This window comes from Hippoglossus hippoglossus, chromosome 9 (genome assembly GCF_009819705.1).
Source record: "Hippoglossus hippoglossus isolate fHipHip1 chromosome 9, fHipHip1.pri, whole genome shotgun sequence".
Classification (NCBI taxonomy): Eukaryota; Metazoa; Chordata; class Actinopteri; order Pleuronectiformes; family Pleuronectidae; genus Hippoglossus; species Hippoglossus hippoglossus.
In genome coordinates this window covers 28,611,048-28,637,693 of record NC_047159.1, presented here as the reverse complement: position 1 = coordinate 28,637,693, position 26,646 = coordinate 28,611,048, and the positions used below count along the sequence as shown (strand labels likewise).

Sequence of the window (26,646 nt, the reverse complement as noted above, 5' to 3'; positions counted from 1 at the left end):
GCTGTCTTAAGACACACAAAAGCTGAAACCACAGTCTCAGAAGTATCACAGAAATCAGACCACTCAATTGCAACTTCAACTAGCTCTAGTTAACAACTAGATCCAGAAGCAGAACTTGCAGGCAAGCAAGAGGAGGTAAAGGCAATGAAAGACATACAACAAATTCCTGCCCCGAGAGTCACTGATGTTTTGAAAGTGGCTTGAATTCAAATTTGAATATCACAGTGAGTTTGTGACCATTGAAGAATGAGAAAGAGCTTGTTCAACAGCAAGTCTTGTCATGTCCAAGAGTTTGAAATGCTGCAAAAGGGTAAGAATCTTTCAAGTTATCTCTTCCCCCTTGACCTGATCCTACATGATCCTTGTGTTTTGGCGTAAGATTGAAGCAGTTGTCTCTTATTCATCAAAAAGAGCGATTTGTTCGAGGACTGTGCTAGAGCATAGATCTCTCTTCCCCAGTGGAAGAGACACAGGTGCGAGTAATTAGATACACACGCAGAGGAGGGGGGCCAGAGGGGGACGGTTGAACTCTTTAAACGAACTGTTTCTCAGCAGTGTGTTTAGCGTTGCCGGGGGAGCGAAAGACTGTCTACTCGTGTCCAATCAAGTTTCCTCATTTCCATCTTTTTTTCCATCCATTCTTTTTTTTTCATCGCTAAAGTTATTTTACTTTGTCAGGCTGCTAGTTAGTCCATTGATTACACTGACAATCGACTGCAACTCTGGGGATAACAGTTTTTGTAAGATAAATTAAAATTACTGTTTATTCATTCATTACAGTCGCCATTTCTTACGTTGTGGGGGTATTTTATTCTCCATATGCCCATCGTCTTTAAATAAATCAAGCCACATTACATAGTAAGATCGAGGCTGTACAACATTAAGAATAATTCATAATCATTATCTTTTTTGGCAGCGAATTTTTTCAGCGAGTTCAATTGGTTTTGCCCATTGAATTTTGAACAATCAGAATGTTACTGTAGCAGCCAACTTACAGTAGAGTATAACATCATTATAATGCATATTCTTATACACTATATATATTTATATATATATATATATATATGTATATATACCGAGTCCCCTCTCTCTCTCTCTCTCTCTCTAACAGAGGCCAAGAAGCCAGCATAGAGAACAGTTGAAGTCTTTAACAGAACAACTTTCATAACTGTTCAGCAACATTGTTTGTTTAGCTCAGGTGGTTGGAATGCGTGTATGCTTGTGTATGTGTGTGTGTGTCTCTGTCTCTCAAAATGAAAGAGTTTCTCTCGAGCCGGCAGCAAGCACACATTCAAAATATCTTACGATGAAATTTCTAGTTTACAAAATCTATATTAATTGTCTTTGTACAAAGTTGCCTAGTGATTGATGTGTTCATCCAATCAGAGGGTTGATGTCAAAGTATAGAAGAAAGCTACTGATCATGTTGTAGTTTCTGACTTCAGCTCATCTGAATCAGCCACGTCTGTCAGACCATAATGACAAACGTTAGATGTTAGTTCTTAGTTTGGACCGACATGAATAGAAGAAAATAAAAAAAACATCACTGCATGACATTCCATATAACGTGTGGTTTGGGCTTATTTCACCAATGTACAAATTGTATCTGTTTCAGTGTTAAGAGTAGTGGTGTGTGTCACTGACTGAGGTTGTACTGCCCCCCTGTGGAATAAGAGAGGAGCCCTTTTCTTTGTCTGGTCAAATCTCTTTTGGTTTGACTGGAATGCAAGTCCCTAAGTAAAAAAAAAAAACACATTTGGATAGTTAAGTGAGCTGTCCCTTTACTTTTTCAACTTTCTCTAAACCAGACTGAACTGATATTTAAACCCTCTAATCTGACAAGACAGCATTTGGGTCAAACAGACATGTCATCATTTCCTGAAAATAACACTTGTTGCAAGACTTCCAAGGGCAACAGATTTATAACTGAATAGAAAAAAGAAAATGTTTAATCATAAAAAATACCGATACATTACCAAGGCTCAAAATGCCTCAGGTTCACAGACACAAGAAAACAAAAACAAATTCGTAATGAATCATTCTGTAATAACTATTCGAACAAAATAAAAAAAGTACTTTTTCGGAGTTTGTCAAGATGGCATCAGAAATGAAACATGGTACTGTTCTGGATTGTGTTTCAAAGTCTACAAAGTATTAAGAGTCCAAAATAACACGGTAACACATAGATCTACAGTACCAACATCTGCCTGCAGGTAATGGTCTCATCAGTAAAACGGTAGCCTCTGTGCAAACTCTCCACTAATAAAGGTGCTGCACATGTGGGGAAAGACTTTGATTGTGTTGCTGAACTTTGTTTAACTTACTACACAATTATACTTGCTTCATGTTGGTTGACCAAAACTAAAAATAATTTTCTCACCTTCCAAAATGTCTTCATGCAGACAGATTTGGTATTAGATATCCAGATTTTAAGTAGTCGTTCAGATTTGTGCCTTAATACCATTATAATGAAGGTGAATGTAATCTAGTAACATCTTTACTGACAGTTTTCATACTAGTTCAATTCAAGACTCTTTCCTTTGTGTGCATTATACAAAGTAAAATGGACTCTGAAAAATGTAAATAGCATTTTTCAAAGCATAAGCTAAATTTTGTGGAGACTGAATCATCAGACAGATACGTTTACATAAATCAAACCTATTCCTTAAACAAGTGACTTATTTTCTTTTTCTCTAAAGTGTTATTTATGTGTCTGTACTTTACTTCAATGAATTTGTCAAGCCCAGAATAGCAGTGTAGTTCCCTGAGATTGAGCTACTCATGGCTGGAGTCCATAAAAACAGTAAGCGATCCAGATTATGTAGTTTTGTAGCTGCCCTGTATGTTGCTTCTTACTGTTGTGTAGATGTTAATGCTAAGCAAATGTCCATATCATGTCTATTGAGAACATAAAGCATCATTAACATTCAACCCCGGGCAAAAAGAAGAGGTCAACGTCCAGAAGATTTACAAAGTGGACTTTTAACTGAAGGCAAGTAAGTCAGAATTTTGGCAGCATTATCTTCATACTTCACGTGATCTAAAAATTCTCTGACAGTTTCATACTTGTCAAAGCTGATACACACATTTGTCAGAAAATGTTCAAACACAGTTCAGTATTTTGGGAAATACACTTTTAGACAATTTCCTAGAAATAGATGATATGATGGATATGGATCTCATGTCTTTGAGTTAAGTACATAGTTTGAGTCTGGATGTGTTTGGTCTAGCATGAGCACTGGTAACAGGGGGAAATGGCTAGCAAGGGGCAGCACCTAAATCCCAGTAGAAAAACAAAGTATGGTTCTTACATTTATAATTGAGTAAGGAGCAAACTAATGAGAAACATGAGCTTATCTGGTGTTGTTAATCATAATTTTGTGTTGTGGACAATCATGCTTGCTGACTCCCCTTGCTTTCAGTCTTCATGCTAAGCTGGGCTAATCACAGACTCCAGCTCAGTACATATGCTGCCTTCACATGGAACTTGTGAGCTTGTGGATACAATGTGGGAAGTCATGTACATAGTGTGCTTGGCATTCAAGTGTTCTTGAGAACAATGCTGCCAGGCGATAAAAACATGGAGGCTCATGTTAACATAACTGTCAATGTCTAGAGGCCACAGAGGCTAACAATTAAGCAAGCTGGCACACGTGTAACATTGTAGGAAATGTACTGACATAATGACAGATGAAAACTGTTGGAATATTAACATTTTCCTTCAACATATTATAAAATTCAGACAAAGGACTAAACAACAAATTTCAAGACAAACTTTCCATTCAACAAAAAAATAACTTCTTTGGCCTCCCGATGTTGTAAATACATCAAAAGGGGGGCGTTCACATGTACTTTAAGCCACAACCACATTTGAAGGCAGCATTAAAACATGAGACTTATGTCCATCTGAAAATCCGAAAGAAAACAATTATGTCATATTTTCTTACATTTTGAACAACTCCTATAGGAGCAGTTGGCTAACAAATTGATACAAAGGTAGGACACTCAATTTGGGAGGCAGAGTAGTAGTGATATGGACCAAGTGGAATCATTATATGAACTATATTTACAACTTTGATTAACACTAGTTAAATTATTATTGCTCTGTCTAAATTTCAATGGAACAAAAAAATAAATGTAACATTGGTATAACATGAAAGCTGTAATGTCATGAGCCTAAAAACTCAGTCTTCCATGCTTCCATCAGGTTGAATGGAAGGCAAAACAGGGCTTTAGAAAGCCAGCAGACAATAAAAACAAAGAAACAAACCCGTCAACAGTGTTCAGTCCACAAGTCTATTTCACAAAGTGCCTTTCTACTTCCAACCATTCTGAAGATGCAAAGATGTATGAAACAAGATCATGGTGTGAGTCCAAGTTCTTCTTCCCTTCATCCTGACTCTCTCCCATGCTAATGAGGCACACAATTGAATAGACTGAAGTCAGACATACATGTTCATGTAAGTAAACAAATTGGTATAAATTTTATCTAATGATCAAGTGCATGACACCAAACAAGAATAATTGGTAATGTCTAGAGAAATTGACTGCTGACTATTTATCATCAAAAAATGTATAGGCAGCAGATGAAAACTGGGCAAAAAAATATATGCCTGGTGAAAATGCTGAGGCCATCAAAGTGCTCATGTATACCAGTTCGGGTGTAAAATTGAGCATGTGATGTACCTGTTCATCATATGTTATGTCCAGGATAAAAAGGCCACAAAAACAGGCCTAAAAAGGTCCAGTGAGACATGGCTCAGTCTAGTGAAATGATATCTGATATTCCACTATCAGTTCCTCCTCCAGCACCTCCACCTGTGATGATCCGGGTTTCGTGGATGGAGCTGGCGGCGTGGGTGGTGGTGTCATAGTGGCTACTGGAAGAGACCAAGGCTGAGCTTGTGCTGGCTGCAGCTGCACTTTGCATACTGCTGGTCAGGTTATCCAGGAACATCTGAGGTCTGTAATGCTGAGCAGGAAAAACAAGCTGTTCAAAGCTGAACTAAAACAAACCTTATTGTATACAATATCACTAATCAAACAGCACACACACACAAACACTGCATCCAATACACAACAGGGTAAAAATGATATCTGGCAAACTATTTTGAATTTTGCATCAATCCAAATAAATGGCAAATTGGCAAACTTGTGTGACTTGTTTTAACATTGCCAGACACAAATGTGACACAGGTGCCTGCTTGCTAACATAGAATTAGTGACCACAATCACGAATGGGACAAATCATACTGACGTACTAACTCTCTGAAACATAGCAATTGTAATGTTAACTGCCAGTTGAGCAGAAAAAGAGCAACCAATTTGTCCTTGTGCCTTTCAACTCTCAAGATCTCTCAACCACAGTCGGATTGACCTTTGGGAATAACAGGACAAATCTCAGTGGGCCAGTGAACTGTTTTCAAAGTTTTTGCTGGAACTGCCAGTCTTTACTGACACTCACTTATCATATGCAAATGTGGAGACTAGACCTATACAAATCCTACAATGTGTGTGAAAGAATTTGGCTTTGATAAAATCTCTCTGAGGTAGTATAGGACTGTCCCACTATAAACAGCAATTTGAGGCTGTTCTCTGCTGTTGCCTCCTAATTAGATTAATATAAACTAGCAGTCAGGCATAATGCCGCTTTTAATAGTAAAAAAAGAAGAAAAAACATACCTGAGGATCTGCTTGAATTAAGGAAAACAAATCCAGACCTAAAATATAAGACACATACAAGTGTTTAATAACAGCACCACTTGTTCCTGACAATACTGACAGTCATACTACCCAGCTGACTCACTTTGCATGTCTGTGGGGATGGTAGCCAGAGTAGAAGGATGGAAGGGGACTGCATAGTCAGCAAGCGTAGAGGTCAGATACGTCGGGTCCAGGGACTGGACATTCGGCATGCGCACAGTGGGCTGGTAGGTCAACACTCTGAGACAAAACAGCAATCTCTGATGACATGCTTTATGTCGAAACAGTAGGTGCTGCATAACAAAGGTCTGTCTGCAGCAATGTGCTCCAGATCTTATCCAGAACAGCAAATCGTTTTCGGTTTACAATGTTGTCAAATATGTCACTGGGTGGCAACAGTGATAGAAAATAAGGGTGCTCAGGTATCAGTTGATATTCCCTCTAATTAGTTTGATCGGCGATCTCTATAAACTCCAGTGTAGCTCTTTAGATGAGGAAAAACAAAGATCTGTCACTTTTTTTCAGTAAATACTTTTGTATTCTAACTTACCCTTAATAGAAAATACTGACAACCATAATATTGTATTAATATTGTAGACTTGAGGCTTTAATATTTTAGACTAAAACATGGATATGGAAAAAAAAATCTTTGTTTCTTTTAGGGAACAAGGTTGCTACATGCTGCTCTGCCTCTTGTTCTAGAAAATAACATTGCTTACCCCTTCGCATGCATCTCCTCATTATTGGAAATGTAAACACAATGTTTCTTCAGTGGAGGGTCTGTGTCTTCCTCATCATCATCATCAGATGAGGAGCTCTCCAGAGTAAGATCAATCACATCAGCCTTCTTGGTGGAGCTGGGCTCAGTAGAATGGGGCACCACTGACGACTGGCGCAAAGGAGCTGAGGTAAAAGACAAAGGATAAAAGACATAATGTCAACAACTTCCACAAACGACTCAATCAAAATTTTATTAGCCTCTTTCTATCCGACTATCTTTTACTGTCCATAGCATTCAAGTTCACTGTTTTCTACAATCTTTACAAAAGTTCATGTATTCTCCTTGTATAACAACTGGCCAGTATTTATGGCAGCAGGACTTTGTATGAGACTAACTCATAATAAACGTGTGTGTGTTCATGTTGATGAAGGAACATTTAAATAGTTTTAGGACAACAACGAAGCTCTATGTGGATTGTTCCCAAAATAATTTTGTTCATCATTTGGATCGGCTTAAAACTTCTACAGAACTTACATACTTACTGTCAATTTTTGGAACTGACTGAGATGGGACCTTGACCGCTTCTTTCTTTGGTCTCATGGGACACCACGTTCCATCCTCCTGAAACTTGATTTCATCCACATCTGAGCAGTCGTTCAGGATTTCCAAGAATAAACTGAAGAATAAAAAACTCCACCATAGATAATTGTGCAATAACTGGTGATACAAGCTAAGCTAATCTAGCTGCGTGAGCTCAACGTGGAACAACAGGCTTTTCATTCAGGTGCCCATGTTACCAGGTCAGAGCTGCCACACTGCCTGCGTGAGCAGCGTGTCTCAGTAGTGAGTCTCACTGCTTGTGTTGCGGGTCGAAGTGCCACAGTTTGAATGTCTGTTGAATATGTCACAAAAATAAATATTTGCAACACTTTGTTGTCGTTTCTGTTGGCAGGATCTAGTCATTTGTTTTAACAAGGTTTTGATTGTTATCACAGGACCGGAAGATGCACAGCTTCATTGCATAGTGTTCTGAAATTTACTTTTATTCAAGGAAAATACAGAAATCATGTCAGAAACCTCACATTGCAGCTTTGCTGCAGTCACGCAGCCTGTGTAAACAACAGACGCCCGCAAAACCAACACCAGATCTGCGGTGCAGCCATCAAGCGCTGCACACGCAGCCATCCATCAAGCGCTGCATATGATCACGTTTTTGTTGACATTATATCGACACAGGCACTGCCTCATCACCACAAACTCTCTTGATATCTTTGTCGTTGTCTTCTACGTGTATGGTCCTGCTTTTTCATTCGCAGGTATTTGTTATATTATGGTTCCAGTTTTGTAGTGGGTGCGTAAGAAAAAGCGAGGTGGGGGGGTGGGGGCTCTGGGCTAAAGAACATGTTGGACTTGACTTCACATAAAACTACATAAACAAAAATAACCAAAGAATAGGAAAGAGATGAGGGTGTGTCTCCCACAGTCTCAGTGCAGAGTTCAATCCGAATATTTGCAAAGTCCACTTCAGTCTCCCCAACACAGTTCAGCTAATCCAGTAACGAAAAAATGATACAACAAAAATAATCTAGTTTTACCATGGATATTCATAAACCGGAAAACAGAAAAGTAAACAGAAAGAGAAGCGTCGGTGTCGCAGTCATTAACAACAGCGTTCTAAACAATATGTACAGGGCACTCACGGTACCGTCGATGGTCAAGTCGGTCAATCTGTCGGACATACGACGGCCACCAGCTCCAAGGAAACTCCGTAGGGAATAAACAATCCACCAGATGATTTCCTCCTGACTTTGAGACGTCGTGTCTGCTCCCGAGCGGCGAAAACATGTTTTTTGTAGGGGTAAAACAGAAGATCTGACCTCCACTCTGAAGCTATAGTCACTTCTGTGTGTTGGTTCAGATTACACAGGGTGGGTTGTGATTGGAATGGAGTGTGACTGGACACACAATCGCACACACGCAACAGGCTGCACCTGCAGCTGTGGCAGACTGTGGAATTGGGCAGGGAGACGTGTCGCAGTTCCATCTTTGCAGTGAAAGCAGTCAGTTGGACCTTGGTGTGGACCAAACCACCTAACTAGGACTGCTTGAAAAGGTGGGGTTACAGTGACTTCAAATGACACCCCCCCAGCATTTTAGAGTGAAGAATACTGCATCCTTTTTCAAATGATTTTAAACCCTACATTCATGAATTTTTTTTACAATTACACTTTGTCCAGGTGGTTAATGACAATTTGTTTTGTGGTGTGACAAACTCAGAATACCTGATTCTCACTACTTTACACAGACTTTAAATATTTATCTGACAGTGAAATCACAGCCTTCTTAAGTTTTATTTTGGTCTTAAATCACTTCACATAATTAGTTTCTCAGCATTAACTGAAGTATGTAACCTGCCACTGATGGCATCATTAAAATAACTGCAATGATGAGCTGCCATCTACATTTTGCCCTCTGAAAGAGGAGAAATAAAGAATGATTTTCACATTTGTGCAAATTTTTCCCTCATACTGTTGATGGGGTAGAAGCCTTGTATATCCACAGCTGTTACTCTTCAGCAAATTAGAAAAAAAACCCTAATTTGTAAAATAAGCTAAAACAGAAAGGTTTAGCTGCAAGCCCAGGTTAAAGTATATGCACATGCAAATTATGAAAACATTTGTAGATTGGTTTCTTGACATGTCAAAATTACATTGTTGATATCTGAAATTGGAACAAACATTTGTAATAGTCACAATCCTTTTTAAATATGTGAAAATTCCACTGACGAGATCTGCAATTGCTACTCTTACTCGTGAAAAAGGAATTAAGGATATCAATAATTAAAGATATCTGTAAAATAAAATTTTGACCAGTAAAAATGTAAATTACATGCTACTGCTACTCAGCACTACTTAAATGTACAATAAATATTAAATGTTAAAATTGTTTGAAATATTTAATGAGACTATTGCACCTGACTAACTGTTAAATCTGCCAAAACCTGTACAACTGCCACAGCAACAACTATTATGTCATGGTATGTGTGTGGCTTAATTTTTGTAACTAACCCATCAATGATAAGACTCTCATATGCAGCCTTCTTGTCACACACAGGACAGATCCAGGTGGGTTTCTTCTCATTCATCTGTAGGTAGAGGGCAGCATCAAAACACTGCAGGTGAGAGCAGGTCACTGCCCGGCATGGCACTGTGAGTCGCATCTTACCCAGCTGGAGGACAAGACACATTTAAGTCAGTCAAAAAAATTAATGAAGGATCTTTCCATAACTAGTAGGACTAAGAGAGTGTCTGTTTGGTGGCTTTATTTCTGAAGTCGATTTCAAACATGAACTCCAGAGAATGTCCGTACAATTGCCTCCCGACTTTCTCCGGTATTTGCCTTTCACAAATCAACAACGCAGCAGGAGATTCTCACGTCAGGATGAGGGGTGACGCAGCAGGCAGTGGGAGGACGTAACATATTTACGATGCTGCGGATATCACGTTTTGTTTACAGCACATCAACACAGATGTCGGCCCTTATCACTAAAAGCTCTCCTCTCATTACATTTTTGTCAGTGTATTCTATGTGTAAGGTACTACTTTTTCAGCCTAAGATATTTGTATTCTTTTTTTTTTCCCGCATCTGTCGCATGCTGGAAACATCAAGACAAACACTCGAACATGTTGAATCCTGCAGAGGATCTCCAGCTGTATTCTCACATGGGCTCATTCGGACATTCTCTGGAGTTCTTACTAGGGGGCTGGCTGTAGAATCTCTAGAGAAAGTCCAGAGGCTCTCACTCGGACATTTAAACTCACATATAGCCCTCCTGTGACTGTCCGGACATTATATAGAGTTCAGTGTAGGTCTGAAAGCAGCTTGAAACTGCAAAAGAGTTGATGTTGAATTGTTTGACCACGGGCCTGTCCCAATTTATCCCTTAGCTTGACCACTTGGCCCTACCACTTCATTTTGCATGTGGCGGTGAAGGGGTAGTGTTGTGCCATTTCTCTATGTGATCTAGGGGTAGTGGCCTTCTAGCCCTTCAATCACCCCTTTAAAAGTGGTGTATTCCACCCTAAAAACGAAGGGGTAGATGAAAATTCCCAAATGCTTAACGAACAGAGTAAGCGAATCAACAGGTAAAATGCACATAGATGCAGGTATGAAATGATGCAAAATAACCATGACATTTATTTTCATCTTATAATAATCCAGAGGCAAATGAAAATTTAATTGAATCGCTGTAACAAGCATTTCAGTACAATCACTATTCATGCTGTCAAAACAAGCATGTAAACAGTCTCAATGAGAGTAACGCTCGTTACTCCAGTGTCCCATATATGAAGTTTGAAAAGTTGACAAGCCACAAATTTTGCAAACTCCCCCACTCATGTTGTAACTTTTTCGCTGCTGGGATACTGCTTTCTATGGACATGACTAACGATACATTGAAATAGCCGATGAAAATGTGCTGACTGCATATTGATCAATAGATCAGTCTGTCCCGCAAAGTGGTCAGATGTGTCACTATAGCTGCTATCAGACATGCACCGGGCTCCACAGACCCTCTGTATTTTCTCCGGAGGTGGTCAAAATACAGGTGCTCGGACATTTGCTTGAGAACGCAAATGTCCGAGCAAGACGCTCTGCACTTTCTACAGACTTTATCAGCCCGACCTCCTAGTATAACGTCCGTAGAAATCCAGAAGATGTCAATGTGTGAACACAACAGCTGGATTACCATGGAAACAAGGGCACCAGGAGGGGTTAAAAGCAGATGTTTTGATGACACCAGGCACACTGAGAGGTCCAGCAAACGAGAAACCGACTATTTCATCCCATCGACTCCTACTATTGTGTGATCTACGTCACTTCCTGCATCTGTCTGCTGCACCTGGCTACTCCCCCTCTCGCCTGAATAATGCGGAGGATTTGATGCTGTTGTGAATGCATCTGCGCAGAGAACCATATCGCTGTGTTGCGCATGTGTGAAAGGCAGACTACGGGTAAACTCCGAAGCAAATTCTCAGAATTTTACCCAGAGGTCATGTCTGAAAACATTATAATGTTGGTTGATAACAGTTGTTAATATAATAACGTTAGTTGATATTGTTTGTCACTGCAATAATGTTTGTTGGCTGCTGATGACGTAGCGAGTGGTGTCCCAACTCCTAGGGGAAGATTTCTAGACCTATCCCTTGTGACTCTGTTTGGAGGGGACACTATCCAGCAAGCACTTGTTTTCTAGGGATAGGACTAAGAGAGAGGAATTGGGACAGGCCCCAAATCACACCTAATTCGACACTGCCCTTGGGACCTTAACAATACACATGCCAAATGTAAAACTTTGAAACTGAGATGTAGATACAGTATGTTAGCCACAGACAGACAGAGAGACAGATTACTGGAGTTATTAGAGAGTAACATGCACCTACATAAACGGCACAGCTCCATTAAACATACATGATGACTAAAACGAGAAGTGATCTCTCTTACTACCTAGAAAATCTGCCATTGTAAGAGAAATATAATTTAAAGGGAATGGGAGATAGCACCCGAATCCAAACTTGCTACACACAAAAAATGCCCATGATTAATTAAAAATTGCAACCTTTTTGAGCCTGCAGCACACTTTATAAAACTAACTTAAGTGGATTTTGACAAATCCCAAATTCACGTGTGATAGAGCCCCAAAAACCAGCAGTGACGACCCACTCACATACACTGTGCATTACAACAAGAGCAGAATATTATCAGCCACTTTTAGATCTCAGCATCACTTAAAATTATAAGTGTTGTACTCACTTAATTTACAACATTTCCCAAGACCATCATGAGGTGCAATCGCACCTGAGTAATTTCTAAGGACCAAATCGCCATAAATAGAGAGAATAAAAGCTGTCACTTTCAGGTTTTTTGGTTCTGACACAATTCCATTTCCAAACTACGAAACTATTGTATGTCAATACTGGTAGTGACATATTTAACAGACTATTATCACCAATAACACTTACACATAATGGTTATGTAATACAACCAATAAATGTGACTTCAGTTTTAAAAGTACAGTCAAAAACAAATTGGCAGTAGGCTCCACTTTTAGTGCATTTCACTATGTTATGCATTTGAGATTTTAGACTTCCAACAGCTGCTGATGCTTTCGCAGCCTTACCCTGATCTGATCCATGGACACAATACATACAGAGTTCCAAATTCGTTTCCATACGGTCTACAATTTACACTGTCAGAACAATTTGAGGGTTGCCATGATCACATAAGATTCCACACAGATGCTTAATTTACCGGACACATAAGTGAGACTCGAAGACTTGTTGTAGCAATTTCACTGTCTGGATCTGCGGTCAGCTTCTCTTTAACTGGAACACAGAGAGCAGAAGAGAGAACATAGAATAGGCATAACATTCACCAAGAAACAATTAACTACACCAAATGCAAAAGGTAAAGAACTGACAACAATAACTGATAACCATAGCTTCTTAAACTATAGCGTCTCATGAAACAAATGGTTGCAGGGCCCGGCCTTAGGGGAGTTTGCCAGAAAGCCATGCAGTCAGCTTTCTGCAGTTACCTGCATTCACTAATGTCATGAACATCTATGCAAGAAACTTGGTTTCCATATTTGAGTTAAGGAATTAATGGAATCTGATGATGCTACATTTCTCCAGATTTCTCTAGATTTTGGACAAGGAAAGTGTCAGAAAGATCATATCTTATGTTGATGTGCCCTCAAATACAAATGCATGACCACAAAAACTTAAAAACACACTGCCAGCCTCTGGATGTTGAACTTCAGACTATTTGAAAAATGTACATTCAGTGTCACTATAATGCCTGGCCTATCAATGCAACCTCAGTGCCTGAGTGTGTGTGTGTGTGTGTGAGAGAGATTGTCAGTTTGTGTCTGAAGTGCAACAGGGACCCACATTTGTTGCAGACAGGAGAGAAGTTCCTGCCACAGATTATCACACAATGGGAGTTTCTATTAACTTATAGGGATAGTTAACTGAAAATTGAAAATTCACTCATTATCTACTCACCCTTATGCAGATGGAGGAGTGGGTAAAGTGTGTTGTCGAAACAGCATCATTTACACTGTGTTTTAAGCCTAAAATTCCACCGGAAGTGGCTAAACTAGCACGTCCGACGGTCCGTGAATGCACCTCTTAGTTAGATTTCAGGGGACATTTAGGCTTAAAACACTGTGTAAATTACCTTGTTTTGAATCGGATATGAATGTCCGGGCTTGCGGACACTTGGATGACACCATACGAGCAGTATGAATGCATGTTATGTTTTTACTGTTGTTTTATAATGTCTGAAGAAGGACTCGCCATTGACTTCAATTGTATCGGATTATTCTGCAACAAAGTTTACCTCTGAGACTACTAGAGAGTAGTGATCGGAATAGTGATGAGTAGATGAGTGAAATTTCATTTTTCAGTGAACTATCCCTTTAAAGCGCAGAGGAGCAGAATCGCTTGTTGACCGGTGTGGAGAAAATGCACCTCAAAGCAGTGGTGCTGCCCCCACTGCAAAAAAATTCCGCGAGGAGAAGTGTGTGTGCGTGTGGCACTGATGCTGCAATGAGAGAACAGGCAATGTATTGACACAATGTGCATTTTACTATAGTTTGTATGATTAGTCTCTTAATTAAATCTATTATTTGTTTTAGAAAGAAAAAGCTTACAAAAAGCTGTCTTGTTTTGTCTTACAAACAGTCCAAAACCCTAAGATATTCCATTTAGAATTAAAAGTGACAAAGCATCAAAATGATAATTCTTACAGCATATATTTGGCATTATTACTTAATTTGAAATAACTAAAATGCTTATTAAATTAAAATCTTTACATTCAGTTAATCAACAAATGTATTAATCATTGTTGCAGCTCTCGTGAAAACCTCTACTAAAGTGTGACAAGCTCAAGCTTGATTGGCAGACGCATTTATCCAAAGCAACTTACATTTAGTGCATTCAACATCTATTTAACTTTCATCTTGTAGGAAACACTGACGTGTCATAGTGGTCGATTCAATAGTTACTTAATGCTCTGGAGTGGTCTGGGTTTCTGATGCCCTTCATCCTCAGCCTCTGCAGCAGCAGTGGTGATGTTAGCTGTCTCACCAGGTACACAGACATAGAATAGGTCTGAAAAACCATAGGATCAAAAAACCTTAGTTGAGAAATCACTGTTATTGAGCCCAAATATGATGCAATCATTCAAAGAGAAGAGGAAAAGCAAAAAAAAGGATTCCAATTAAGTTTTCTTCTCACTTTTCCAATTTCAGGGGCCCATGTCACTGAAATCTGATTGGGTACTGCAGATGAGAGTCGGACAAGGGAGGTAATGTTCAAAGGTCTTCCTGGTCTCTTCTGTTCCACACCATTTTTGGGTGGTGGTGCATACCCCTACAGGAGTAAAACATATCGAGTTTTCAAACATAGGCATCTGGATTGTTCTTAAATTGGAACTGCGCCGTAACACAAGCACTTACTGGCAAAGGAAACAGCTTCCCATTGACTTTTATACAAAGACTGTTGGGATAATTATCCTCTTGAGGGCAACTTGTCTCTGACAAGCAAAACCTGAAAACACAGAAACGTTTAAGAGCCTGAATATATATTTCCAAAATGATAAACCAGACTCTTCACTAAAATGAAACGCAAATAACTGGATATTAATCTTAAGTGACATTAAATTGGATTAAAAAGAACAGTTAGATGGATATTGTAGTGCTAGTTTCCTCTACTTCGGTGTCCCATATGGTTCAGGAGGTAGAGCGAGTTGTTTAAAAACGAGAGTTTGGTCATTTGATCAACAGCTTCTCCATTCCATATGCCAAAGGGTCTTTGGGCAAGACACTGAACTAAAATGCCCCTGATGGCTGATCCATCAAATTGTGAATAGTGGGAATAGAAAAGCACAGCATATAGAAGCAATGTATGTCTGTGTGTGTAAACCTAACTTTTAGTATAAAGTCCTTTGAGTGGTATTTAAGAATAGAAAAGCACTACATAAAACACTTATTCCAAGGAAATTCTAAAGCCTAGGCAACACTTGCACTCGTGTGACGATTGTGTTGCATCTTCTGGCCGTCTGTTTTCACACAGGGAGCATGTCTGCTGCGATGCTCCTACTTGAGGTTTCTGGTATGACTACTGTATTTCTTTGAATAAAAGTAAGTCTATGTACTAAACTAAATGCCAGAACTCTACGGTATTTATTCTCCTGGATAGGCTGGTGTCACTTCTTCTATAACAATGAAGTTCAAACGAACACCCGGGTGTGTCACAGTTTGCAGGGAGAACTTCTCATATTTATTTATTTTGTTATTAATCAATGGCATTGGATCATTATTCCAGATCCTTCTTAGCACTTTAAACCCGATGTCCTGTCTGTGCGCGTCATGTCACATCTTGTTTTTTCGTTTTTTGGCAGGTGAACTGCATGTGCACAAAATGTTGGATTCTTTAAAAATGTTTAAGGGAAATATGTGCCTCATAAAGTCTCGAGCAACTCAAACAAACAGAACTGGACAGGTCCAAATAACTTCTCATTACTGTTGATGTTTATTGTTAGAATGTGAGTGCGTGACGGCTGGGTAGTGAGGAGGGCGGACACTCCAACAGGATACTAGACCTTTAAAGGGTTAGTTCATGATGAAAATGAAAATGAAATGAAATTATCATTATCTTCTCACCACTCTGCCGATGGAGGTGTGGGTGAAGTGTTTGATTCCACAATACACTTCAGGAGTCTCAGGGGTAAACAGCCAATCCAATACAATTGAAGACAATCGTGACCTCTTCTTCAGACGTAATAAAACATCAGAAAAAACATAACATGCCTCCCTACTGCTTGTGTGGTGTCATCCAAGTGTCTGCAAGCCCCGACATTCAAATTCGACTCGAAACGGCATCATTTATACCATACTTTAAGCCTAAATGTCCTCTGCAAGCCTCAACGGAGGCACATTCACATACGCACGGGCACACTCAAACGCCGCACACATGAACGCGAGGGGAGTCGGATATCAATGTCAGTTCTTGTGGACACTTGGATGAACGCTCATGAGCAGTATGGAGGCATGTTGTGTTTTTTTCCCCCGTTTTATTACATCTGAAGAAGTGGACGCCTTGGCCGAAACACTGTTGAACCCTGAGACTCCAAAAGTGTCTTGTGGACTCAAACACATCACCCACACCTCCATCGGCAAAGTGGTGAGAAGATAATGAGTACATTTTCATTTTTTGGTGAACTATCCCTTTTAATATGCATCTGCTGTAATCCTGAAGCAGCAGCAGTAATAATCATGCAGTGGTGGACCACTGCTATGAAATGAACGCTGTGGAAAATTTGAATTGATCATGTTCGGTCACTGCATCAATGCAGAAATGTCCATGTTTGCATCGCAATGCATCTTTAAATTGAGAATGTTCTACACTATAATATTGATGTAAACATATTTTTAGCGTTGGCATCCTCAATTATAGCACCTAATTGCAGTAGCACTAGTGAATGCCTTTATGAAAGAGGAATTGGTTTGGTCTTCAAGAAAACACTAATCAAGCTATTCTACATGATTTTAAAAGAGTTTTGATTTGTGTGCGTTTCTTAGTTCAGATTCTAAGTTATAAAAATTTCAAGAACTTTGACCATTCTCACCTCAGTTGAATTTGAACCATATAGTCCCGCCTGCCACCTGGCAGAAAGTCCCTGAAAAAAAAAAAAAATATTATTTTAATTATTTACATCACACACAGACATGTGTTTCTGAGTATTTGTTTAATTACTGAGCTATTTATCAGTCCTACCTGGATATGCAAACTTCTCGAACTTGCTGTGGTGTCAAGGCAAAGATAAAATATTTTTCTTGGTGGTACCTCTGTGCAGTACTTGCTCCTGGAAACACAAGTGATGACATTACGTATTGGAAAAGAATCTGAATTATTATTATTCTTCAGACAACTTAGTTAACAGGGGACGCCCCCCCCACACATTTTCTCTCGCATCTGGTATTCTTCTGGTATCCCTGTACAACACTGTACAGGGAGCCACTGCAGAAGGGCTGAAGGGCCGCATGCGTCTCCGGAGCCACGGGTTGCTGACCCCTGCTCCATAGTGTCAAAGGCGGCAATCAAGCGTAACAAAAAGAGAATGGAAGTCTCTTCACTCCTCCCCAGCAAGGAGTAGGTCATTTGTTATTTTCACCAAGGCTTTCTCTGTACTATGCAAGACTCTGAAGCCAGACTGTTAAGTCATCAAAAATGTTGTTCATATTCAAATATGCAATAACTTTCTCCATCTAACATATGATTACAGAGTTGAATTAACTGCATTTAAAGTCTTTGTCATTTGTCGGTTTTCGTCTGTGATAGTGAACCCTTTGAAAAGGAAGTTGACATGGAACAAGTTACAACTTAGTAATTAAATAATTATAAAATAAAATAAATTTCTTGTTGGTTGAATAAAATTATTTAACTCATTAATTCAATGTTTAATGTTGCTACTGGGGAAAATAACACCTCTAAAACGTGATTTTTTTTGTTATAGTACACATCATATTTGCAAGTCATGATGGCAAAATCGAGTTATCGTTTAAAATAAAAAAAGAAAGAAAACAGATCAGACCTAGACTTGAAGGCTTGATTAGGACATCCAGTACATCATAGAAGGGCAGGGGCTTCATCTGCACATCAGGGTGGACAGGGGGGATGAGAGGTGATGGCTGCTGGAGATTCATGTTGGTTTTTATGTCTTGCATCAAGGCAGGCTGTTTCACCAGACAGGATGAAGTGTGTTTCACAGGACTGATTCCTGCTAACAGAGATGGCAATGTTCACTACAGTTAGTCCTCTCTCAGCATTACCTATGTATGGGTAAAAATTAGGGTCAGGTGTCACTACAATCCTGGAGTAATGCTTTTTGAGAGTTCAGCCTGTCACTGACTATGATCTATGTTCAGTATGTATAGTTCATTCCATAAACATCTCTGAGCTCTATAGTCAGTGTTTTCTATAATGATCAGAGATTCTGTACAAATATAAATCAGAATAAGCACCTCTCAGGGTTAGACACTTAAAGACATGAGCAGTTCATCAACAGAACAGAAACAATTTCTAAGCAAACAACAGAGAAATCAATGAGAAACAAGAGATACATATCTCCATTTACACGCAAACACTGAAAACATTCACCTAAGTGGCCGACTAACTAGCCAACACATGGGTAAAATCTAGCAAATAGACACCCCAAACTGAGTTACTGTAATTTTTCCTTTCCTACCAATTTCACAGTTGTAAGTTTTTGTGCATGTTAGCTGTAATTTACAAAATAAAAATCTGACTACAACAGTCAGTCTATAACATTGTTCAGTGCTCTCCATATTGATTTGACATTCATTCAGTTTAGAATTTCTGTGCTGCATCTTTAGCCTTTACTGTATCAGGGTGGCCCCGCTTGGCCACCATCGAGGCGCATTACTCCGCTGGTCAACAAGAGATTTGGCTCCTCTCCTCTTTTCTAGTCTTTCACATTTAGAGCTGATCTTTATAAAAACCTGCTGAATTATTATTTATGTTCCTTGATAAGTGGAGCGTCGTTTTTTCTGCAACAATGAAGTAAAAAAAAAAACTGCGTTGTGTAATAATCTGCCGGAAGTATTCTCTGCTGTCTGCAGCCTCTGGGTGTGTGTGTGCATTTATTGATGGTGTCAGATCATGAATCCGGATTGTTAAGGTCACTTTAACACTGATGTCCTGACTGTTTGTGTGTTGTGTCTAGTAGATAAAGTACTTGCCTCATAAACTCTGAAGTGAATGGACAAACATAAAGTAAATGTCATTACTGTTTGGGTCCTAATAACTTCTGATTAGTGTTAAAGTGTAAAGGGAGCACAGGTCAGTGGGAGATTGAAGGTAGGACACTCAGACAGGAGACATTGACATGGTAAAAGACGACCAGACCTTTAATTTATGTCAGTCCTGATCCTGAAGCAGCGGTGGTTATAATTATGCAGTGGCGGGACATCGCTTAAAAAATTGAAGTCGCGGAAAACATGAATCGATTATGTTCTGTTTCTATGTTTGGTCTCTGCAGAGTCTCAATGCAGAGTCATCTGCATCGCGATGCATCTAAGAATCGATAAATTTTGCCAATTACCACCACCCAAGTGCATAAAATGACAAGCAAAAAAACACAATGCAGAGATGAATTATGTTAAGTAAGCTAATTTTGAATTTTGTCCTTTGAAGTTAGAATCATACACTCACCGGCCACTTTATTAGGTACACCTTGCTAGTACCGGGTTGGACCCCCTTTTGCCTTCAGAACTGCCTTAATTCTTCGTAGCATAGATTCAACAAGGCGTGGCGTTTAAACAATGCTCAATTGGTACTAAGTGTGCCAAGAAAATATCCCCCACACCATTACACCACCACCACCACCAGCCTGAACCGTTGATACAAGGCAGGATGGATACAAGGCAGGATGGATACAAGGCAGGATGGATCCATGCTTTCATGTTGTTTACGCCAAATTCTGACCCTACCATCTGAATGTCGCAGCTGAAATCGAGACTCGTCAGACCAGGGAACGTTTTTCCAATCTTCTCTTGTCCAATTTTGGTGAGCCTGTGCGAATTGTAGCCTCAGTTTCCTGTTCTTAGCTGACAGGAGTGGCACCCGGTGTGGTCTTCTGCTGCTGTAGCTTCAAGGTTCGATGTGTTGTGCATTCAGAGATGGTATTCTGCATACCTTGGTTGTAACGAGTGGTTATTTGAGTTACTGTTGCCTTTCTATCATCTCAAACCACTCTGCCCATTCTCCTCTGACATCAACAAGGCATTTTTTCGTCCACACAACTGGATATTTTCTCTTTTTCGGACCATTCTCTGTAAACCCTAGAGATGGTTCTGCGTGAAAATCCCAGTGGATCAGCAGTTTTTGAAATACTCAGACCAGCCCATCTGGCACCAACAACCATGCCACGTTCAAAGTCCCTTAAATCCCCTTTCTTCCCCATTCTGATGCTCGGTTTGAACTTCAGCAAGTCGTCTTCCTCACATCTAGATGCCTAAATGCATTGAGTTGCTGCCATGTGATTGGCTGATTAGCTATTTGTGTTAACAAGCAATTGAACAGGTGTGCCTAATAAAGTGGCCGATGAGTGTATATCGACACTGATCTCATACATGGCCTCTCTGTTATCAAAATGATGGAAATCTGTCATACCAAGAGAGAATTTAATTTGCTAAACATTATTCTCCTAAAATGGTGTAAATCCAATAAAAGAAACAATGCAATCATACAGTAGGTAGATAGATTAGTTGAATTGTGATTTCTCCCAAAAATTCACAAACATAGCTCCTTGGATTCATATCTGTGAAGATTCTCAGTCATCCAGGTCATGGTACATTCAGAAGATGTACAAGTGTACATAGGCAACCGGAATTGCTTTTGTTCATTTAAGACATTTCCCTCATCATCCAAGAGCCTTCCTCAGTTCTAACTAATGGGAGGTTTCAGGTATTAAACCTCTCTGGGACTGTACCTGTGTTGAGAGTCATTAGCCCAGGGGTCGGCAACCTTTACTATCAAAAGAGCCATTTTGCCCCCTCTTCCACCAAATAAAACTTGTCTGGAGCCGCAAAACATATTTCATAACACAGCTTATAAAGTTATATATATATATAGTTATACTCAGTGTAGAGCCAGTTCACACTTAAAATGAACTAGTTTAAAGTTCTGTTCATGCAGATGAAAATGAACTAGTTCACATTCATATTTAATTTTTTTAATTAAGTTTACGGTTCCAAAACTGAACTAGTTCACGTTCATTTGTTTCATTGGGATGATTTAGGTGACAAACTTACGATCATGCGTTTAGTTATTAATCGATGGTGTCGGATCATGTTTGCGTGTCGCTACGCTCACTTTAACACTGAGTCCTGACTGTGAGCGCGACACGTCTCGTGTTGTACTGAGCACAAAATGTTGACGAGTCATTTTTGATGATGTTTAAATGCAGTTTCATAAAGCTCAGAACAAACCAACAGCAGCTTCTGATCTGATCATTGAGCAGCGGCGCTGATCACTGAGCAACTGAGACCAGAGAAACTCTATTTTTACTGTTTCCACTGTTCTTCAACAAAGTCACTGACCAGCTGCTTCACGTGAACAAGCTCTGATCTCACTGCGTGTGTCTATCTGAGCGAGTGAGTGGGGGCGGGGGGAAGGAGCCCCGGGGCCTGTGTGTGTGCTGTCTGGGAGCACACACACAAAAATTTTCTCTCGCTCCTGGTATTTCAAATGATGGCCTGATACGATGATTTAAAAAATAAAAACGAACGTTCGTCATATGAAAACTAGGTCTGTCAAACGATTAAAATTTGTAATCAGAGTAATCACAGGGTAGCTGCGATTAATCACCATTTCTAAATGCCCGAAAAAATTCCCATGTTCTATGTATATTGTTGTGGGAACGGAAAGATAAATGACAGAAGGCGGATATATACATATAACGTTTGTTTTTTATTGATGACAAGTCCAAATGATAATTAAGATTGAAAAATAAAATAATGCTAAAACATACCACACCATAACTTAATGTGGCTGTCGCTTTGCTGTGCCTCTGAGCAAACATGTTATTTAGAAAAAAAAATTGTAATCAAACTCAACGAACCTTTATCATAAACAATTGAGGCATCTTAGCCTTTGCTCTTTTTTTTTTTTAAAGCAAATATAGGATGGTTGAATAAAACTTTTTTCATTTCTTTTTTAAATCAATCAAACAACCAAACCTTTACACAATTAAATGTGAAATCTGAATCTGAGCCCATCTGTAGAAGCAGTGTAGAGCCAGTTCACACTTAAAAATAACGAGTTCCAAGTTCAGTTCATGCAGATGAAAATAAACTAGTTCACGTTTATAGTTCATTATTTACTGAGATGATTTAGGTGACAAACGCTCCTCTCAGGAAACAGAAACTCCAGCTCGGTACAAACCAACTGCAGCTTCTGCTCTGATCATGATGCAGCTGATCACTGAGCAGCTGTGACCAGATAAACTCTGTTTCACTGTTCTTCTACAAAGTCACTGACCGGCTGCTTCACGTGAACGAGCTCTGATCTCCCTGTGTGTGTCGCTCTGAGCAAGTGAGTGGGAGCGAGTATGGGTACATGGAGTGGGTCATGCTGCACATGCGTTAATGCGTTAAAAAAATGAACGCGGTAATTCCACAAATTAATCATCCCGCGTTAATGTGTTAATTTTGACAGCCCTAATGAAAACTGATTCGTTCAAGTTCATCTTTACGAAAAATATAAACGCGTTCAATGAACATCGTTTATTGAATGCGTTCATGCACAACCTGCAAACCCCCTCTCTTAGCTCACAAGCAGGCAAAAGTGGTCTGTATTTATTTTCAGTCCAAGTTTGTTATGTGTTTTCCATGCATGTAACCAATGTGTAATGGATGGGGTTGTTTTTTCATATTCGTCCCTGTTCTTTTAGTTCTACGGTGTTGGTGTTGTTGGTATACACATTAAACATCTGTGAAAAAGGAACCATAGCCTTCTCGTCGTGACTAAAAGCGGCATTATAAAGTCGGGAGGGTCTCTGTACACACGTGTTCGCAATTTGTTGCTTCTTCTTGACAACACACAGACACTGGTGTTGGCTCTTTTCACCTCAAATTCTCTAGACATCTTCGTCAGTGTCTTCTACTTGTATGACCACTTTTAAACCCGGAAATATATTGAGATTTAGACATATTTTCTTTTTGTGGTAGTGGTTGTTTTGTTTCCTTGATGTTTCTGTGGTGGGGATGTATGTAAAAATGAAGCGACATCATAGGACACCATGGTTTCATCTGCGTTCAGTCTTATTCTTCTGGGTTTTTTGGCAAAATGTATCCAACCAGGGGGGCTAGTATGGTGGCAAGGCGTTTGGTTATGTAAGTTACAAAATGAATGTTGCTGATGATGGGTCTGAGTAGGGGTGGGCGATATATGTAATATATTCGATGTATCACGTGCAATGTATAAAATTACTATACCGCAACCATCAAGTATAAATTGTGACGTGAATGTTTTAAGCCGTCAGCATGAAATGCTCTTTGAGTTTCGCTTCTCCTGCACCTCTCACAGCAGACTGCTCACTCACCCGCCCATCCAGAAAACTCTCCTCCGCACACGCGTATTTTAGTATCAGGAGAGGAGAGGAGAGACTCAGAGAACGTGGAGAGAGCGAAAGAAAGAGAAGAGTCCCTGCGAGTTGACAAGTGTTCAGACAGTTCTTGACAGTTTGTTCATATTGTTTGTGAATGCTGAACCGAACGAATCAGTATACAAATGATGAACGTGAGCACTCCGGCGAGAGTGTAGTCTCACATGAGCACTCCGGCGAGAGTGTAGTCTCGCGCTCAACCCCCCCAGCATCATGATGCACTCCCGTTCAACACCGACAGAGGGGTCATGCACAGACTTTAATGTCAGTGTATACTATAATGAAATCGACAAGGACCTGGAGCAAGGCATAATCCATCAAATATCTAATTGCGGAATAACCATCCAATAACGTATTAGCTGACAGAACATTTTATAAGTAAAAGGTGAATGTGTCTAGTGCAATATTTTCCATAATTTCATCAAAAAACACTAGTGCACACTTTTTTCAAAAGGACAACACTAAAATGGCCGCTGCAAACAAGAACATTAACTCTAGTGATTCAAATCCTGGTGTCAAAGCAAATGATAAGGATCATACCAGCAACAACAAGGTTGTGGGGCAGAGTAAGTCTAAAGTGACTGTTTTACCAATCTTTGTCATGGAGAGAGAAATCATAACAAAGGAAATGGCCATATCCAATCCTATCAGAGAAGAGGAGTTCTACCACATTCTCATCCAGCAAGTTCAACCAAACCATTTGAGGTCAGTACAAAAAGAGCATGCTCTCTTGTTATACCTTCATAACAAGGAGGCAAGAGCAAAGCTTATGTTGAGAGGAATATTACTTGGAGAAAAGCATGTTGACTTTAAAGAAAACAACCCTCTCAACTTGAAGTCTGATCAAAGCTCTCTCCAGATTACTATAAAACAGCTACCTGAATCTCTGGATGACAGTTTTGTTGCAGAGTTTCTGAATAAAGCTGGAGGTAAAATTGTTGGAGTGATGAGACGTATGATAAGGTATAAAGGACAACTTACTAATTGCACTAATCGAGATCGCTTTGTTTATGTTGAAGGGTCTCCAACTAGTCCCATACCACGCTCCACAAAGCTTGGCCCACACTGGGTTAGAGTGTTATATGATGGACAGAGCCCTGATGGAGTACAGACTCGACTCAAAATAAGGCACACCAGTGAGAGTCAGGATGAAATGGAGTAAAGTCCAACAAAAGAAAATATTAGATGCATTGTGGAAACATGTCATTTACATGTACGGGACAAACACTCATCATCTAATAATGGGATAGTACAACATTCTCAACCTGAGGTAAGTGGCAATGAAACTGAAGTCAAAATGATCATCACAAAGATGAAAAGGAAGAGGAGAAATTATCTGGGAAGCCATATGAGGCAGAATGTACAACATCCCCATTAAGACATCAGAAAAAGAACAAGAAAAATAAGAGGATGAATAAAGGAGCAGTGGCACATGCAAATAAGCTTCCACCCTATAATACAACAAAGGCAACACAAGAACACCTGAATGAAGAAAAGCCTCAACCCTGTGATACAATGAAGGAAAAACAAAAACACCTGCATGCTGGGTCAAAGGTCACCAGCATCCTAAAAAGGCGTGCTAATTCCCTAGGGAATTCTACAGAAGAAAACTCAGGATCAAAACTGTACGCAGTCAACAATCATCTAAAAAGGTCTAGAGACCCTATTCCCCTGGTTCCTCAACTTCAACATCAGATCCTGGAATTAGAGCCCCAGTCAATAAGAAAGCTGACAATGGTTGAGAAGGAAATCCTGTCAGGAAGCCCTCCTCAATCCACCTCAACTTCAGCCAAAGATCCCACATCAGAGGTTGGAGGCAACATATAGAATCATTCTGAAAATAAGACAGAATTACCTAAAAAAGAAAGTATTTGGCTTAACCCAGCTATCAGGAAGCAACGGACAATGAAATGTTTTCAGACTCAACTCTACTTAAGTGGTATGGGACCCTCGCTCCAAACCAAAGGGTTTATTGGGGGGGGGGGGGAGCATCTTAACATACGCAGTTTCCTTCCGAAAAAAGACCAAATAGAACATTTAATGATTGACTCCAATTTGGACTTCATATGTTTTACAGAGACCACGTTAAAGACATCTGTCCCATCTGCAGCCGTTAATATCCCAGGGTTCACATTGTTATGGAAGGATAGAGAGGACAGAAAAGGTGGGGGGTTGATGATTTATTTGAGAGACCATATCAAATGTGATCCCATTCAATGGAAACATCCAAATAATCTGGATTGCCTGGGATTGAATGTCTCTGTCTCCACATATGTCTAACTATTATTGGCTTGTGTCGTCCACCATCATGTGACATTATGTTTTATGACCATCTGCGTGCCATTCTCGATGAATGTGACCACAAGAGAAATAATATTAATGGGGGATTTTAACATAAACTGGGAAAGTAAAGCATGCAGGAAAAAACAAAAAAATAACGGATCATTTTAAATTGACCCAGATAGTACAAGGACCAACTAGAGTAACCCAGACAAACTGTACACAATTAGACCTGATGTTCACCAATAGGCTTTAACGAATAACAAAGTCTTTCAACTTGCTTATTGGTCTCTCTGACCATAATGCTACTCTGATGGTTCGAAAACTTACCAGGAGATTTAGCAATCATAACAAACTCAAAGAGCACAATCAAACAATTCCAAAAAATTAACAAAGTAATTTAACAATGCTATAAGAAATATTGAATGGTCTGATCTCCTTTCCAATGATGACATGGAGTCTTGTTATACAGCTTTTATGTCTACTATTAATAACGTCATAAAATATTTTAGTCAAGAAAGTAAATACAAGCCTAGATGTAAAACAACTTTACCTTGGATAAATATGGAAGTCAGAAGGCTGATGCAAGAGCGAGATTGTGCCTGAAAAAAGGCTTTGGTATCTGGCTACACTGAGGACAAAATTGTGTTTAAATATCTCAGAAATAAAGTGGTAAAGAATGTTAGTAT

The 26,646-nt window shown here is 39.6% G+C and overlaps 1 protein-coding gene and 1 long non-coding RNA gene across 2 annotated transcripts in view; one reads left to right on the top strand and one right to left on the bottom strand.

Moving 5' to 3' along the window:
- Window positions 1-3,105: 3,105 nt before the first annotated feature.
- pias2 (protein inhibitor of activated STAT, 2) overlaps window positions 3,106-26,646 on the bottom strand; it is a 28,700-nt gene continuing 5,159 nt past the window's right edge. Inside the window, exons 2-14 of the mRNA XM_034595788.1 lie at window positions 18,083-18,268; window positions 17,266-17,353; window positions 17,117-17,167; window positions 14,946-15,036; window positions 14,725-14,859; window positions 14,493-14,598; window positions 12,734-12,807; window positions 9,493-9,653; window positions 6,967-7,100; window positions 6,423-6,606; window positions 5,807-5,943; window positions 5,683-5,720; window positions 3,106-4,972 (exon numbers count right to left, since the gene is read on the bottom strand). Of these exons, the coding sequence (XP_034451679.1) occupies window positions 4,760-4,972; window positions 5,683-5,720; window positions 5,807-5,943; window positions 6,423-6,606; window positions 6,967-7,100; window positions 9,493-9,653; window positions 12,734-12,807; window positions 14,493-14,598; window positions 14,725-14,859; window positions 14,946-15,036; window positions 17,117-17,167; window positions 17,266-17,353; window positions 18,083-18,215 (1,545 nt within the window). The 5' untranslated portion in view covers window positions 18,216-18,268 and the 3' untranslated portion in view covers window positions 3,106-4,759. The remainder of the gene's footprint in view (window positions 4,973-5,682; window positions 5,721-5,806; window positions 5,944-6,422; window positions 6,607-6,966; window positions 7,101-9,492; window positions 9,654-12,733; window positions 12,808-14,492; window positions 14,599-14,724; window positions 14,860-14,945; window positions 15,037-17,116; window positions 17,168-17,265; window positions 17,354-18,082; window positions 18,269-26,646) is intronic.
- LOC117767927 lies at window positions 12,070-12,480 on the top strand. The gene is made up of 2 exons (XR_004614963.1): window positions 12,070-12,156; window positions 12,224-12,480. It is a non-coding gene; the product is annotated as an uncharacterized LOC117767927 (long non-coding RNA).